Here is an 18,193-nt window from a genome sequence, read left to right on the forward strand (position 1 = left end):
GCAGTTGAAAGCAGAGAAGAACAAAGGAAGAATTTCCACATCACATTTCCATGCCATTTGAAATCATGATCTGTCTTTGTACATGAACTTCATATGTTGCAATGAACATATAACAAACAATGCAATAGAATGAACACTGAAACCTTTTGTGAACAAAGAAGAATAAAACAAATATATGGACAGCCTTCTTTATACACAGATAATCAAATATTGAAATGAATTGCTAAATGTACAAGCTAAAGGAAGCTATCATTTTGTGTATAATAATATGAATACCTTTTCTATAGTGGATCTTCTATATAATTATGTATGTATGTGTATTTTATAGCAAGTTTGCGTCCGTATCGTACGATGAATAAGAAGCTGCCAGTAGTGCTGCTCCAATACCCGAACCATCTTCTGTTGGCTTCAAAATAACATGCGGGGCAATCTCCTCTCCCAGTATTTCAACCAAAGCTTCATGTAGATACTCTCGGAAGATTGTATAGCTTGTATATAAACCTCCCTCAATTGCAACAACTGTTCGTCTAGGTTTGACGTCGGCTCTACTTCTTCCACCAGCAATTCCACTTGTCCCGTCCCGCCCTATCTTCTTCAGGATGCCCACAATACCAGCAGCTGCCAAGCGAGCAGCTCTACGTGTCACAATATCGCATATTTTCACTACAAGCTTTCGAACCTTTAAGGGTATATCAGTGATCTGAGGGAATAAAAGAACCGACCAAGAAAAAGTAATCAGTGAAAACATGGTTGTTAAGTGTAGCAACTAGGGTTCATTCCAGTACAATAAACAAACGAATGGAGAAAAGATAGTTCTCATGTCCACCTCCAAGATGTCTTCAAAAATCCGTGCTACTTCTGTCAATTCCGGGGAGCTGTCCTCGTGCATCGCAGCCATCATTGGTGTTCTGAAAGTTCGATGAAATGAAGACCACACAGCAAAGAGAGAAAGCACATGGGGGAGGGGGGCAGAGAGAGAGGTCACCTCAATTTGAAGGGCATTGATAATCGAGTAGAAGCAGGGCCAAAAACATCAGATTCTTGTGAAATCCTCAGAATCACTCTCCTCACGATATCACCAAGATACATACCCGATATCATCTTCTCAAAGCCCTACATCAAGCTCATACACAACCAAGTTAATTCCGACATAATCAAGTAGTTCCAGATGTTCAACGACAAAATGCAACCATACCTGATCACTGGGATTGGGGCTATCAGCATCCAAATCAATATCATAAGTAGTTCTTGGTAAATGAGAAGACCAAAAGTTTCCCCATTCCATGTTAATAACCTAGATGAAAGACATCATTTGAGACTGCCTTCTAGATTGTAGAACACTATATGGGTTTTTTTTACTAAAGAAAAGTACCATGCTCCCAGATGTCGTACAAAGCCCCTGGCATTTGATAATAGCATCTGTACGTTCGACATAGCAAGCATTGGACCCAGTCCCAATTATAACTGCAGCAACAGTGTCAGGATCTTGATAATGTCCAACAGCTAATGTTCCCACAGTGTCATTAATCTGATTCAGAAAGTTGTAACACTACAATTATAAACTTTGTGCAATAGTGTCGCATAATTAACTACTAACAATCAAATTAGAAACAACAAAATAATGAAACTGCATGAACATGTACAGGTGGTATTGTAAGATACAAAAAGCTATTTTAAGACACAATAGTGATCTACTCGTAACCAGACTATCACATAAATGTATATGCATTCATCACCGGGGATGACAAAACAACATTAAACACCACTATGGGACACGCCAATGTCTGAAAGTGTCAATAGCTTTTCGTACTTCAAAATGTAGTATGAACCATTTAATCCCTCTTCTGAGCTCAATTTAACAACATAATCAAATTAAAGAATTTCCACTGAACGGCAATATAATTTCATGATAGACACATATTACATATACTATTGATAACCACTCTGACTTTAGTAATCATAGACCCCTAGGCATTATTTCCATACTGGGGTATATTTTGGTCCTGAAAACTTATCCCAGCAGAAAACATGACCACAAACAAGAAGGAGCACATGCATACTTGTTGACTCGAGATGTCAAGGAATCCTTATAGCTCCATACAAAACATTAAATCTGTTGAAGATAAGGGTAAATCTATATTTTATTTGAGGCTGAATGGTACCAAACACAGAAAGTACCAGTACCAAGAAACATAAGCTTCTTGGTTTCAGAGTTGTATCCGTGTGCTTCTTTTCTTTATTAAAACAAACTGCAATTTTATAACAAAGAAATGTGCAAAGAGTAAAAGAAACTCTTCAGTACTATGGTAGTACCAAAAACTGTAAATCACGAGAAGTCTTTCTTAAAACAAGGCAACCCAATAAAGTTGGTTATGCAAGGTTTTTCAGATTAGCGGGATATTAGAGGAATGCTGCAGCTCCTAAACTTCATTCTTCAGACTACCAAGAGGAAAGGTATTTTTTCTTTTTACCACATAGATAAAGAGAACTGAAGTAGACAATGCAACTTTTATTTACAAGAACCAATATTTCCTTCAAAGAGTACAAAAGTACAGGCAGACAAGTGCAGACCAAAAGAAAAAATTGAAAAAAATAATAAATAGATAAAAAGGTATAAAAATAGAAAATATCCACATCAACCAACAGATTTTTGAGAACGGAACACAATTCTTCAAATCACCAGGATTTGAAGCCTAAGTCTTATAAACGTCATCAATTCAGAACTTGCTAATCAACAGAATGCTTACCAGTACTGATACCCGCAAACCTAGTCCAATCCTATCAATGGCTTGTTGTAAAGATTCTGCAGCATCTCTTCCAACCTGAAGAGTATAACATTTTGAAAGCCCAGTAAATAGCAACGAACCATATTCCCTAGCATTTGCTAAGACTAAGAGTATAGAACTTCAAGATAAAAGCTGATGTTCTTTTAATGTTTAGAGGCCAATGAAATTCAGTTTTTGCATCAGTGAAAAACCGTCTACATTCCTGACTCTCAAGGCAAAGCCAGTCTCAAATGGTTGGAGTGGAGCAATATCTATCACAAAGATTTTAGCATGTATGCTTAACAATCATGAAGTGATCAGAAAACCAACACCACCAAGAATAATTTTCATAAGAAAGATAAAAAGAACACATTTTTCATCTGTCACTCTAGTAGTCCAAAACGAATACATTTAAACAGCATCGAACTAACCATGTCTTCAATGGAAAATCCTTTAGTCCATTTAATCAACACGCCTGATGAAGCAGATGTTTGTTTAACGGGAAAGGAAAATGTAAATCCAAGTTCCTTTCTCCTAGGGGCCAACTCATCAGGATCATCTGTTTTCTCTACAAACTCCTTCAGTGATGAAGCAATAAAATCAAATAGACCCTGCAACCAAGAAACATGGACTGGTAAAAGACATATCAAATGACAACTTAAATCAACAGCGCATGTTTACGATTGCCACCTCGCGAGTGCCCGTCATTAAATTTTGGGGAATTGGCTGCCGCTCCACATCATGCTTCAAAGTAAGAGACCTCTGGCCACCGAGAGGAACTCTCAAAACCCTAAAATTAGTACCCCCAAGATCCAGAGCATAAAATGTTCCTATCTCGCTCCTGAAGAGGGAAAAGTGACAGAAAAGGAGAACCACCTAGTAAGAGAACAGCGAAAAATGCCCCCACACTGCAGCATAAACATGATAAACATATATAACTAAACGCATGTCCCAGCAGATCAATCAAAATAAAACTAAGATAAATCCTTTAGAAAATACAACTTAGAAAAAAAACAAACAAACAAACTTTTGGGCACACAAGAGCAAGCAAACAAGCCACAATTTATCCCAAAACACAACCAAAGATAATATATAGCAGCAGTCAGTTGAGGAAGAAAGACTGACGCCTCTCACCATTAACACTAGAGACAGCGACTCAATTAAAAAACGTGCAAAATACAAACTAGTAAGCAAAAGCAAGAAAGGTAAGTTGGTTCAGACTTGAGCGAGAGAAATCAGAAATGACAGTAATTATACCCACACCGAAAGATGGAATTCAGGATTCGAACAGAGAACAATGAGAAAATACTGAATCCATTTACACTACTCTAAGATAAAAACAAAAAATCCAACAAGACAGATTCAAGAAACTGGGTTTCCAAGAAGAAAGATTCAAGAAACTACAAGGAAACAAAAAGAAAACACTGGAATCCAAAAAACAGAATCCCCACCAAGGTCAACAATCAAGAAGCTAAAAAGAGACCCCCGGCATTGGGAAACAGAGGCAATAGATAAAACTGATAGGTGATTACCCATTAGGCAGATTATCAACATATGTGAGTAGCATTTTAAGCTTGGAACCACCTTCAGAAGCCAACCCAGCATGCATTTCCACAGCCATAGCATCAACCACCTGTCTCAATCTCCTCAGAGGAGTATCACAAGTGGCTTCAAGCTCTTCCAAAACCCCGACCACTCTCTTCCACTTACTCCGGCTCTTAACTCTCCGACTGACTAGGACCGTGGCCACCACACATGCCGCCACCGCTACGCCGACCGTAACACCAAACATCAACTTCCCCCCCATCACGGCCGCCGGTGATCAAGAAGTCGAATTAATCCATCCAAACACGCCTCCGTTTAAAGGCCTTCTTCCTATTTATTATCCCCACAAACTCCCGCCGCTTCCACATGCACGCCGGTTTGGATCCTTGAAGACGAGACCCACCGGCAGGGCAGACGGTTGAATTTGAGAGTACTGAGGAGAGAGGTACTCGCCGGAAGTGGGTGGCGGTGAGACGCCGTAAGGGACGCGGTTTTCACTTAGAGAGAGGGAGAGGGAGAGGGAAAGGGAGAAGGAGAAGGAGATGGGGAGAGAGAGAAAGGGATTTTTGGGGGACGAGGATTGTTGGAAAGCGAACTGGGGTGGTTACTTATAGGAAACTGAAATGACGGATATGTCCTTAGTAAATAAAGGAATTTACGGATTCTATTATTATTTACCGTTATTAATGAGAGAAAAAAGAGATTCTTATTTTATTTGAAAATTGTGAGAGTGAAATGTGGAGTTTATTTCCAATATTTGACTTTCCCTTTCTTTTACCCTTTTTTTTTTTTTATAAATATATATATATATATATATATTGTTATTGTTATTATTATTATTTCCTACTTTTTTGAACGTTTCTCCACATACACTCAACTCATTTACCCCTTCTTTTTCCTATAATTACCATTTTGCTTTTACTTAAACAAACCCTTCCAATTTTAAAATTTGGTTTAAATCCTACTTTCCTCCCAAACACTTTTACTTTTTACTTTAACATTATTCTACAAATTGTTAAATATTAAATTTTAGTAACTAAATTGTTACACACTAAAACTAAAATTTAAAGACCAAAACTGATTTTTAACTTTATTCTAAAAAATTAAGTTTTACACCTTTAAATACAATATTTTCTCCTTAAAATTAATTTTGAAGGATTAAAAACCGACTCCATTTCATTTGAATCGCATATGTTTTTATCACTTTGAATATTTGAAATCGATAATTCATATCTAATAGTCCAAATTGATTAAAGTTTAGTGATGCAATCCATCAAATTATAAAAATCTCAAACATTTTTCTAATATATATACACATATATCATATTTCAAATTTGAATTTTGATTCATATATTTAAGAAAATAATAAATATGTATAAGCATTAATTTAAATCACATTGACGAAATAACACCAAAAGGACTAAAACAAAAATTTCCCATCTTTTTTTATATTTAGTTTAAAGACAAAATACATATATGATATTTATCTATAGAAGAAACCATAAGTTAATATTCAATGTTTCATCATTATTTTATTTAGTCTATTTTGACCTTTTAATATATACATATATATATATACTTATTTTATTTTATCTATGTCGTATTATGTCTATATATTTAAACCTCTTTCTCTCTCTATATATATAGGATAAAATAATTCTTACATTTTTTAGAATTTTATTTTTAATTACAAATTTTTTCGAATATAATTCTCAATCAAGACTTATAGAATATAGTAAATTATTATGTAGTTTTTAGATAAAATGATTTACAACCAACTAAGCTTGGATTGGGAAGAATCAACTTCACTAATTCTCTCTTCAATCAACCTCTAATTTAAATTTAAATTTTGGTTATTAATTTAAGATTAAATTTCATATATAAAAATTTATTTTTAAAAGTACTTTAAGGACCACAAGTAATTTAAAAGAGACCATGGTCTATTTTGTCCAAAATATAATTAAAAAGAGTGGTTTTAGTAAATCAAAAAGCCCTTAATTTCAACCATATATATATTATTCATAGGGAACCATCATATCTTTTTTTTTTTTTCTCTCTCTCTATCTTAGACCACAATTTTGAAGTTGATTTTTATTTTTTCTTTTGGGAGAAAGCATATATTTGTTATGCAAAATGAAGCTTAAAAGTCACTCCTTTTCAACATACTATACACCACAATTTTATTTTGCAACATGGCTCTCCTACTATCTTTTTGTGTTTCGCTTCACTTTTCCATTCATATCACCTCAATTTTTATAGATTTTTTTTTTATTTTATGAAATAGCACTTTAATTTAATTTAATTTGCTCATTCATGTATCTAAAGGTTGCTTAGGAAACTAAAATGTAATTTAGAATTATCGAGAAACTAAGAAACATGAAAATATGTGTCAAATCGATGATAGAACGAGAATGGAATCACATGAAATGTCAAAATGGATGGAAAAAAGAATTGGGTTGAAAATTGTAGGGAGGGGAATGAAATAAGTTTAGCATCACATATTGGAATCAAAGTACTAATGAATGTCGGATCGTGGTCTAATCGTGTAATTAAATTAGAGTTATTGGCCAAAGAAATCTGAATGAAGTAGGTACAAGTGATTATGAGTTTCACTCCACCAAACTATAAGTAAATTTTACTATATTTAACCCATCAATGCAGAAACTAATTTGAAATTAAGACCAAATTTGTTATTTAACGTTAGCTTTATATCAAATTATTCAAACAATTGAACCATATTCACAATTTAACATGAGCTTTGTTATATTAAATTATTGTTTAAAGATTTTTTTCCCATTATAGTTAACTTAAAAAAAGATATTAATCTTTCCTATCATTATTATTTTACCAAATTCCATAAAAATTAACTTCTAATTTTAGGAAAAGGGTCAAAAATGGAAATTTGACAAAATACTTACCCACAATACCAAATTGTGGGATTTTATTATTTCTGACTTCTGTAAATATTTTGTGATTTTCTTTTCATAATAATTAATTTCAAAATTTTATAAAAATAATTTAAACCAAATTTGGAGATTTAAAATTATGGAGAATAAAACAAAATAATTTAACTCAATTTTTATGTTCAAAATAATTGGTAAGGGAAGTACTTATTCGGTGCATAAATGCTTTTGTCGTTATTTTAAAGAATGAGAACGTTTGATTTCATGATGCTTTTAACAAATTTGAGTTTATGAAAACCTAAGATTGAAATGTTTAAATTTTGAGCATATATTCTTACTTTTTAATTTAAACATATAAGATTAATCTCTAATCTTTTAGATTTGTGTGCATCTCATACCTTTATAAGTGTTTTAGGTAGGAGATTACGTGAATATGAAAGTATAATTACGAAATTCTTAAAAAAATTGAAACTTGCTATATACCAATAGCAACAAGATGTATATATTCCTCTTCCTTCTTCTTCCATGGCTCGATCATACGAACTCAAAAGGTTAAGCGTGATGTAGCCTAGACCAATCCTATGTTGGATGAGCTCAAGAATTTCTTTTTTAAAAAGCATGTGAGTAATAACAAAATATGTTGAATGACCCTATTGAAATATGGAGATAGTCTTCACTCTTAGAAGCAGTTCAAGATAAATGAGAATGAGATTGTTAGGTCGCAAGGAAATGACAAGATTATTAGGAGCTGAATTCAAATTTCTAATCTTGGACTTGAGCATACATAAGAGATCTCTAAATTTTTAATTTGTTTGTTAAAATGATTATTTAATTTTCAATCATTTTGATCTTTGTTTTAGTTATTGGAATTTACGGTGTGTTTAATTGAAAATTATGTAAACATAATTTTCAAACACTAAAATAATTGTTATAGGTGATTTTAGGCCGAAGGATATAATCAACGTAAAATAAGAATATAAATAACAAAGTTTGAGCCAAAAAACTAATACCTTAAGCTCGAAGAAAAAAGTTAACTCGTGTCAAATCTCAAAATTTATGTGCTTGACCTCAAACCTAGACCAAGGTCAAAGTTGATGCCAACTCTACCAAAATAGTTAATTAGCTAAGGTATGTCACACACATGTCTCCACCCAAAGCATTGCTTCCTAGGATCAAACTGAGCCTAGGAGGAGATGCTTACCCTCGATCGATCAAGGTTAAGGTCGACTCTAGCCAAACATGAAATCAAGTATGAGGTTATATATAATTTTTAAAGATGATTTTGGAACATGTTATCGTGGTTTTATATATAGTAACTTGAATTTGAAACATTTTAAAATGATCTCGAAATCAAATACCAACTGAACAACTTATTTCAAATAAACCTACATAATTGGTGTCATGTGGTTAGATGTGTTTCGTTTGTCTAGATTTTGACACCCGACGCTAATACATTAAATAAATAGTTATCAAATGCAACCTGAACTTATATTTGTTTTTGAAAAAAAAAATTGTTAAGATCCCTAAACACTAAGTTGGTCCAAAAAAAATTGTTAAGATCCCTAAACACTAAGTTGAGGACCAAATCATTTTGGGGTAATTCATTTTCCTTTCTTTATTTCTAAGCATGACATTTAGACTAACTAATGAAGGCATTTTAGTTGTTAGAAGGTCGATAGATCTCTCAAGATAGATACAATACAATTTGTGGAGACGAAAGGAGGATCATATGACTTTGCTTTATTTTTTTTATCTTTCAGTCTTTCCATAAATTTGTTAATACAACAGAAGTCTTTGTGTCTGAACATTATTGCATTGTGTTGCAGTCTTGTTTCCTTTTGATTTGGAGGAAATATTATCGTACATTCTTTGTAATGGTGAGTTTGAGTCTCGAGATCATTTTTTTCTTTCATTATTTCTCTATAGTTTGACATTTTGAGCGATGTGTTTTTGTGGGGTGGCTCCTTCCATATGATTTCTAAATGAGCTACAAATTTTTGAAATTTGTTAATCTTTTTTGTTGTTAAATATGGTGTTGGAATTGAATGTTAACAAAATACTTGAGAAGTTTAATGAATGAATTTTGAAAATATAGGTTAGATGTATTTGGGTTAGAAACCTATCTAAAAAGAAAAAAAAGAGAAAAAGAGAAAAGAGAAAAGAAAGCATAGCAATAAATAAAAAGAAGTGTGATACTCAATTATGTTAGGGTTAGGGGATGACCCTACAAAGATATGTACAATCTTTATGATGCAAAGGGTAGCCAAGTTGTAGAACAAGGGACAATTCTCTTACCAAAAAGAAAAGCCCACATTTTGTCCCCAAAAAATATAATGTCACATCCCCCAACTTATGGGTCAAGTTCCATTTTATTTCCTCCCTACTCTTTCCCATGCTTAATTTACCTATATCTTTCTTTTCTTTTCTTTTTCCTTTTTTATTGTGTGATATATATTCCATCAAATAAATATTTTAATTTACTTATAAGTAAGAGTTGATTATGATGTTAATGTGCCTCCTAATTTTTAAACTATCACTTTTGTATATTTTTAATCTATTTTCTTGAATTAGAAATTTACCTAAATGAATTCTGTTTTTTTTTTAATATATTAAAAAACAAGTTTATTTTCTAATTTAAAGTTTGAAATTTAAAATTTATGTTTGGTTATTGTTCATAATCTATGAAAAACAAAATTTAATTTTGTTAGTTAATGATTTGAGTAACTTTTTTTTATTAAATTATTATAAGGACTAAATTAATTAGAATTAAAAATTAAAAAAATTATCTAGGGTAATATGTTGGATTAATTAAGTGTGTGTATATATATATATATATATATATGCATGCATGTTTAATTAAAGATTTTGGAATTTAGTGGAGAATGTTATTAATAATAGTTTTGATTATATAATTAATAGTGGAAAATGTTAAGTATTGGAATATAAGTATTACTGGAGGAGACCGATGATGGAATTAATTAGGAGAGAAGGGAGATTTTAAATATATATTTATTATATATGTTTTATTTTTTTAAAAATGGAAGTAAATAATAATAAGATATTATTATTTAGGGATTATTTATTAGGGTTTTGCAATGTGTGAAAGTTAAAATGAAGAAGAAAAAAACAAATTGTTTTCTTTCTCTTCTCCTCACGTGAACCCTAAACCGCTACTCCCACCCATCTCAATTTCTTGCTCGGCTAGCCTTTCATGAGCTATGCGTGTTGGGTTGTGTCAGTCGAGCCAAAGCTTTTGTTCTCGCCAATCATCGATTTGATGAGTGCTTTGAGTCTCTATTGTGGATTTGTAATACCCGTTAAAAGGTTACTTGAAACTATAAATTAAGTTACTATTGGAATTGATTTTGGTTACATTATTTCTTTGAAGGTCGCCCTTTGACAAAATTTGTAAATTTTTCAACCTCCATTTGAATAAGTTTGGTAAGCTAAGAAAATTAAATTAGCAATTGGTTGGCAAAATTGTTTATTTAATTTTGATTATGTATAGGTGGAATTGTGGTTCGATTGCAGCAAGGAACTTAGGATAACTTATCCCTATAGCATAACATGGGTTGGATTATTGTGTGATAATTGTGATATAACTATATGCATATATGTTTGTGACGGTAAATTATTTGTATACCATAAGATTACTATTAAATTGTGAAGGGTAGCTATTGAATTAGGCTAGGGTGTAAAATGATAATTACATGCCTACTGTGAAATATGATATTGTTTACATGGATATTATGGATTACTGATATGATATGTTGTGAGTTAGACTCTGATGGTAATTTACTATGAATCTTTTATTGACGAAGTTTATGCATAGCCTATGGGTTACTTTGTGATAACTATTTATGGGGAGTTATTTGCATAGACTATGGGTTATTGTGTGATTTGGTTGGATAACTATCGACATAGTATAAGTTACGTTTGTGATAAATGTGATGGGCATCCAGTCGTTACTTAGCTTATAGGTTATTGTGATAATTGATTGGATAACTTATTGTCTTAGTTAAGAGTTATTGTGATGGATAACTATTGACTTAGTTATGATTAAGTGATAATTGTGGACACATAACTCCATAACTTATGGATTACTATGATAGTTATGTTTGATTGATAGTTATTTGCCTAACATAAAGTTTATTGTGAAATTATGATTATGGTTATTTACTGAGACTGTGTGTATGAAAGTGCTTTAGATTGAGGGTGATGGTTAGCTTTAGCTATTAGGATAGTATACCTACGATCTTCCTACTGGTTTACTCTATGTGACTATGTGTTTACGCATATTAATTCTGTGTGGTTATTACATGTTCTTGCAAGTACACTCCGTGTGGTTATTTACGTGTTCCTGTAGCTAGATTCACAAGGTTATTAGGCACGAAATATTCACCTAATAGAAAGTTATCTTTCACCTAGTGAACCCAAATAACAGGTCTCTTACTAGGTATACTATATATATTCGCTATTTTCATGTTTAACTTTTCAGACAAAGGTAAGAGAAAAAGCAAGCTGACGAGCAACAAGAAGAAGAAGGACTTGTAATACATGTCATAGGGAACTATTAGATTTATTTTAAAAATATTTTTATTCTTAATTCAATCCAAACAAACTTGAACATATTGACATAGAAAATAACGTGAAAATGGGTAAGTACATGTTCTTTTATGTTCATGTTTTCCAATCATAATTATTGTTTCAATCATAATTAAAGTAGTTAGAAATGAGTATAATTCAACACGTACTATCTCATAAATTTATACTAAAAGACAATAATCAAGACGTTAATAAACTTTTTCTAAAGATGGTAGGTCTTATTTAAATCGCAATGATCTTTGAAAAAAAGAAAACATAGGGTTAAACTACCATACAAATCATTGTTTCGTAATTAATTAGCTAATAATAAATGATCAACTTTCACCAAAATATCTATTCACATACCTCATGTACAATCAAATTTTATTAGTCACAATACTTCAAAATGTCATGTGCTTTGGTTTTTTAATAAACAAAGCAATTTCACCGCTTAAAATTGTGTTTTTGTCCAGTGTCGTTAAAAAAAGTATCACCTAATTTTCATAGTGATACATTGCAAAAATTAAAGATATTATGAAATTAGCAAATAAAAAATACATAAAAGTATAAATGAAGAAGAATCGATACACAAATTTACATGATTCACTAACAGTGTTTTAGTTACATCTACGAAGCAGAGTAAGAACAGTTTTATTAGTGCAATTCTTTAAACTATAGTTATAATGGTAAATAAACTATTAATAAGAACTAAATATACCCAAATACAAAGTCTACTTAGGTTTTGGAGCATTGCCCCCAAACTTTTATGAGAATGAGAGGGACGCACTCTATTGACACATGAATCATGCATTAAAGTTTGGTATATCATGATTCAAAAACATACATAGTGTCCACTTTTTATGAAACTAAAAATGGAATAATGAAAACTTTTTAACCTTTTTCCCACCTTTCAAACACATTTTGAAATAGTGAAATAGTTAGTGAAAGAAAAAGGAAAGAGAAAACATCTCATAGAAGACAACATTATAGTAAATGAGAAATATTGTTGTTTAAAGATATTCCCCCAAGCCAAAGGCAACACCATATCAATACAAAATAAATCTTTATTAGTTATTTGTGATGTCTCAATATTTTTCTTTTTATTACCCATGGATTTTAGTCTATTGTTTTCTTCTATTGATTTCATTACAAATAGTACACACAAAAAAAGGACATGATCTTTGTGATATTGGATTGAGATCTTAGCTTCTCAATTTTTTTTCTTTCTAAACTTCAAATAGTGTTGAATTTGATTAAAAACTATTTGAGAGAAAAGACACCAAAAGGTATGAATGTGGGGCATGCAGCCATAGGTTTGAATTATTTGGTTCAAGCATGAATAGCACAAGGGTGAGTTTGTTTGTGTGGGAGTGATCTTTCTTATATGTGTTGTAGTTAGTGAGAAAGAATCACTAACACCCCTTTATAATTGAATTGTCGTAAAAACACATAATCTTAAAGGAAAAATAGAACAAGAAGGTTGAACAAATACACTAAAAATTTCCCGTATCAAAGAGCGAGTAACAATTTGCAAGAATCCAACACAACTTCAACCACGTTCTTCATTCCAAAAATGTGAGTCGACAGCTCGTCGAGAGCACAAGTGATATATATCAACTGATCCGACATACGTAACTTTGAGTACGTTTTTTTTCTTCTTATATATGTATATATATTTGATGCCATTGCCAACTATATTATGCAAATTCCAAGCTGTGTGAATGTGATAAGCAGACAAAGGTACAGCCACTTTTGGCCTACTTGATTTGCTTAACCTTACCTTGGTGTTGTTGAGAGGGCAACTTAGGAATTTCACTTTGCAAGTTTCCACTTAGTAGGGAGCATCAAATATAAATTTTGAATTATTCTACACATTTAATAAGCTTATTCAAATCTTGTATGCAATTGCTTTTATTGTATTTATGTAAATTTAATGCCCAATTCATTCATATTAGCTTTTATTAGCCATTAATGGTAATTTAATTTATGAACTAAATACTATAACTCAATTTATACATACACTTAATTCTTTTATCAATCTAACATTTTTGTTAGTGTGTTATGTGGGATGACAATTTACAATCCTTTAGTACCTCTATTTATGTAAGTGACATCATAATCATTTATATCCCTATAATCATAGGGTAAAAAAAATCAACATACATCATTTAATAAGAGGTGTATATATATATATATATATATATATATATATCATCTTTTTATTTTTATTTGTGTGTGTGCTAGAGGTATATTTGAAGACTTTTCTATGTACTAAGTCTTGAAATACAATTAAATTAAATGACTCATTTTAAATGTATTAGCTAGAGTACACTAATATTATATACATTACTTAAATATAGTTAAACCGATCTTGCTTATAAATAATAGGTTAATTTTTTTTTAACAGAACAAACCAGTAAAATATTTACGGTCCATATAACAATTTAAGGAAATTTCACTGAGGTTAGTTATTTTTACAAAATTTTATATTTGTGTTTATTGGTTTATAACGATTTTTCAATTTCGATTTTTCATCTTATTTTCTATTATTTCTACATCATTGACTATTTTCTCTTTTTTATGATCTTCGACAATATTCTTTCTTTTCATCGTCATTCTTTTCTTCTTTTACAATTTTTTTTCTTCTTCCTATAGTCTTTTTCTCTTGTTTGCAATTTTTTTTCAAATTATTATTTGGTTCAAAATCGTTTACCAAATATACAACATATATTTTAAATTTTTTTTTATTAGTTTAGATAATATGATAAATATAAAATATCGTGAAAAAAATCATTCGGATATTGGATAGTCAATCTAAAAGATTGTGTATAGCCAAATTTAAACACAAAATAATCTTTTAAAAAATTGTTTAGATTTGACTCAAATCTAAACAATTATGTACAAAAATAACCAAAATTAAACGATCATCTATCAAATAATCTAAAAAAAATCGCTTAGATTTGGTTGGTCAAATTTAAATGATCAAATCTAAATAATCGTGTAAAAAAATAACTAAATTTAAATGATCGTGTACCAAATAATCTTAAGAAAAATCGTTTAAATTTTATTGTCCAAATTTGAACGATCAAATCTAAACGATCGTGTATCAAATATAAACGATCATTTTTCAACAATCTCGAAAAAAATCATTGAGATTTGATAGCCCAAATTTAAACTATCATCTACAAAAAAAAATTTATTAAAAAATCATTTAGATTTGGGAAGTCAAATCTAAACGATCAAATTTCAAATATTAAATGATTGTTTTTCAAATATATTACGCGCACCAAATGTCAACTAATCAGGGGCATTTTTTAAATTTCCTATGGTAGGTCGATGAGTTTTTTCAGATTTTGAAATTGTTCTATACAATTTAAATATTTTACTGTTTTGTTCTATTTTAAAAGATCCCTAAATAATAATTACATATAATAATAGACGAGTTCAAACACAACTCAATGAATAAAATAACAAGTTATCATCTTAGAAGTTGATAGTTCAATTTCCACATACCATACAAGAATTATTGAGCTAATTATACATAAATCTTTTTAGTGTCCTCACTTTCCCATGCATCTTAAATTTTTTTTCAAGAGATAGCTAAACATAAAATTGCTTAAAAAAAGAAGGTGCAACTTATTAGTATATGTCCATAGTAACTTTTGATTCTTTCCTTTACGATGTCGATTAATTCGAGTACCCTTTCGCAACCAAACACTATAACCATTAAAAAAAACCCTAAACATATTTTAATTGAAATAATAATAAAAAGAAATTAAACTAAATCTATTACAATATCTCTCATTACAACATATTAACATGTGAAGACAGGATCCATAAGGTGAATTAATTATAACTAAAAGATTAGAACTTTTTATTTAAAAATAGAAAACAAGATTCATTATTAGTGGAGGAAAGAAAGTAGTATCGTTTTTAAATGCAAGGGGAAAGACATTGTAAAAGCTAAGATAAAACAACCAATACTATTATTGAATGGAGTAGCTCATAGTTGATGACATGAGAGAAAATATTTTAAAAAATTCTTAGTCTTCTTTTAGATTTAGTTTCTCGATCCAAATATAATTCAGTAGATATTGTAAAGTATCTCTCATATTATCTGTGGTAGAAGGTTTGATTCTAATTCTGAGAAGATTAGACACAAAACAAAATGAAGTGATAAAGTGAAAATATAAAATAGTGATTAGAAAAAGAAAGAATGAAAATGTCAAAATCAAACAACAAACAACTATGACTGACCAATGAAATTCATTTTCTCCCTCAAAAAAGTGGTGAAAGTGAAGTTTGATTGAGCAGAAAGAGAAGAAGAGGGAGAAGAAAGAAGTGGGGGAGAACAGAAAGAGATTCTCTACAAATATTAGAGATTTTGGTAAGCCAATGTCTTTCTCAACCTTAATTTTGTGTATGAACCAAACTCAAATGTTTGGTGTGGAATATGAGTGGACATTTTTTGTTAATTAACAAAAAAGAAGAAAAAAAAATTCTCTTTATGATTTGTCTTTTTGATAGAAGAAAAAGAAAAGTAAGAAGGAATGAGATATAATATATGATGTATGTTTGATTAGACATCTAACAAATGGGATTTTGTGGACAGAATAAATCCAAATAGGGACACATCTAACCCATCTTTTTCTTTCTTTTCTTTTAACAACCTTTTTCCTTCACCTATTCACTAACAAAAGTCTTTATTTCTCTTTTTTTTTTCTTTTATATATATATTATATATTATAAAATGTTTGACTTTTATATTTATTCGTGTTTATCTTCCTATACTTTTTCAACTTTTAAATACATATTATTTTTATTTAAATTAAACATGCGATGTTTTGTTTAAGTAAATTTTTTTATAGTCTTAAGTTATTATAGTTGAGTTATAATAACGTATATTTAATGGGTATACGATTTTAGTTTTATAAAAAAATAATAAATAATGTGATAAATAATAAAAATATGATGAATGTAAAATAGTAATGTGATTATTATAGTCTTTAAGTCCTTCTTTCAAATAATAAAGAACATCAACACGTTCCATTTTGAAAGAGAGAATTAGAGAGTCAAGTACTAAAGATTGAAACAGATTGCATTAGATTAATATTTAAAAAATTCAATTCCACAAAATAGGTTGTTTTAAATAAATAATTTAATTTAATGCTAAAAATAAAATCATTATGACACAAAGTTCATGATCAATGTGTCAAACAATTCAGATTCTGTTTTTGAAAACTATTTTTGAATTATGTGATCCAAACAATATAAATTTTGAAAACAACTTTTTTATGTTTTCATTGTATGGTGAATTTGAATTTTAGATTTTTTTTAAAAATTAGAATAAATACTTATAACAACATTTAGAAATAAATAGGTCATGTTGTAAACTCAATTCATTTTTTTACATAATATTAATTATGTAATATATTATAATTATATAATAATACAAATAAATAATTATATAAATTTTTTAGGGAAATTACATCGACAAAAATATTTATAAAAAAATAACTCATAACACCTATTTTTTGCACATTGCGAATATGTCAAAATTAATGATATCAGACAGCTATCATATAGTAATCTTAGGGCTATCAGAGAGCTATTAGACAGTAATAATAGGATTATCGGCTTTTAAATTTGCTACTTTTGCAATTTAGAGAATGTAGTGACATGGGTCATATTATCACTTTTTTTTTTTGCTATTTTTGCAAAAGCACCAATTTTTAAAATTGAATTATAAATTTGGTATCTATATTTTTAAAATAATATAGTTTAATCTCTATCGTTTATAACTATGATTTAGTTCTTTTGGTTTGATAAAATTATATAAAATAGTTTCGCTGGTAGGGACTATATATTTATGAAAATTGTCAAATCGTAAAGACTATATATGAAGTTTTATCAAATTAATAGGCTAAACTCTAACTTTCTCCAAACAATAGGGATTAAAATTGCAATTTAACCAATTTTGTAAACATAAATTATATTCATAAATAAATTAATAATAGCTTATTATCAACTATTCTGTGTGGATAAGTAAGACAAGTTTTATGATTTATAAATATACAATATGAAACACATTTAAATTTGGTTAATTTACATAAATGTACCAAAACCAAAAAATATTTACGGTCCGTTTAACAAAAAAACAAAAGCCCATGAAGACGATAAAGTATTTTCATAATTTCTAGATTTGCTCTTGAATATTGCGGACCATTTGTCACTTCTCTTCCTTCTTCTTCTTTGTGATTTATTTATTTGCATTTTCAAATTTCTTCATCTCCTATTCTAGATTTTCTTTGTTATATTTGTTTAATGATTTATTCTTCTGTTTAAATCTTTCATTTTATCTTCATTATTTTACTCATGTTCAAGAATATTAAAATT

The 18,193-nt window shown here is 29.8% G+C and overlaps 1 protein-coding gene across 1 annotated transcript; it reads right to left on the reverse strand.

Annotated features, from left to right (window-relative positions):
* Window positions 1-17: 17 nt before the first annotated feature.
* Window positions 18-4,902, reverse strand: LOC101215511 (hexokinase-3). The gene is made up of 9 exons (XM_004138996.3): window positions 4,298-4,902; window positions 3,456-3,606; window positions 3,197-3,376; window positions 2,748-2,822; window positions 1,373-1,528; window positions 1,196-1,294; window positions 986-1,113; window positions 827-908; window positions 18-700 (listed from the first exon to the last, which is right to left on the reverse strand). Exons 1-9 carry the CDS (start codon window positions 4,570-4,572, stop codon window positions 323-325), a joined length of 1,524 nt encoding a protein of 507 aa, XP_004139044.1. The 5' UTR covers window positions 4,573-4,902; the 3' UTR covers window positions 18-322.
* Window positions 4,903-18,193: the final 13,291 nt, after the last annotated feature.

This window comes from Cucumis sativus, chromosome 1 (assembly GCF_000004075.3).
Source record: "Cucumis sativus cultivar 9930 chromosome 1, Cucumber_9930_V3, whole genome shotgun sequence".
Lineage (NCBI taxonomy): Eukaryota > Viridiplantae > Streptophyta > Magnoliopsida > Cucurbitales > Cucurbitaceae > Cucumis > Cucumis sativus.

Coding starts and splice junctions, on each gene's coding strand:
- LOC101215511 (XM_004138996.3), bottom strand. CDS start 4,572: ATGGGGGGGAAGTTGATGTTTGGTGTTACGGTCGGCGTAGCGGTGGCG. Junction 3,607..4,297: donor GTTGATAATCTGCCTAATGG/GTAATCACCTAT, acceptor TTCCCTCTTCAG/GAGCGAGATAGGAACATTTT. Junction 1,295..1,372: donor GTACGACATCTGGGAGCATG/GTACTTTTCTTT, acceptor TCTTTCATCTAG/GTTATTAACATGGAATGGGG.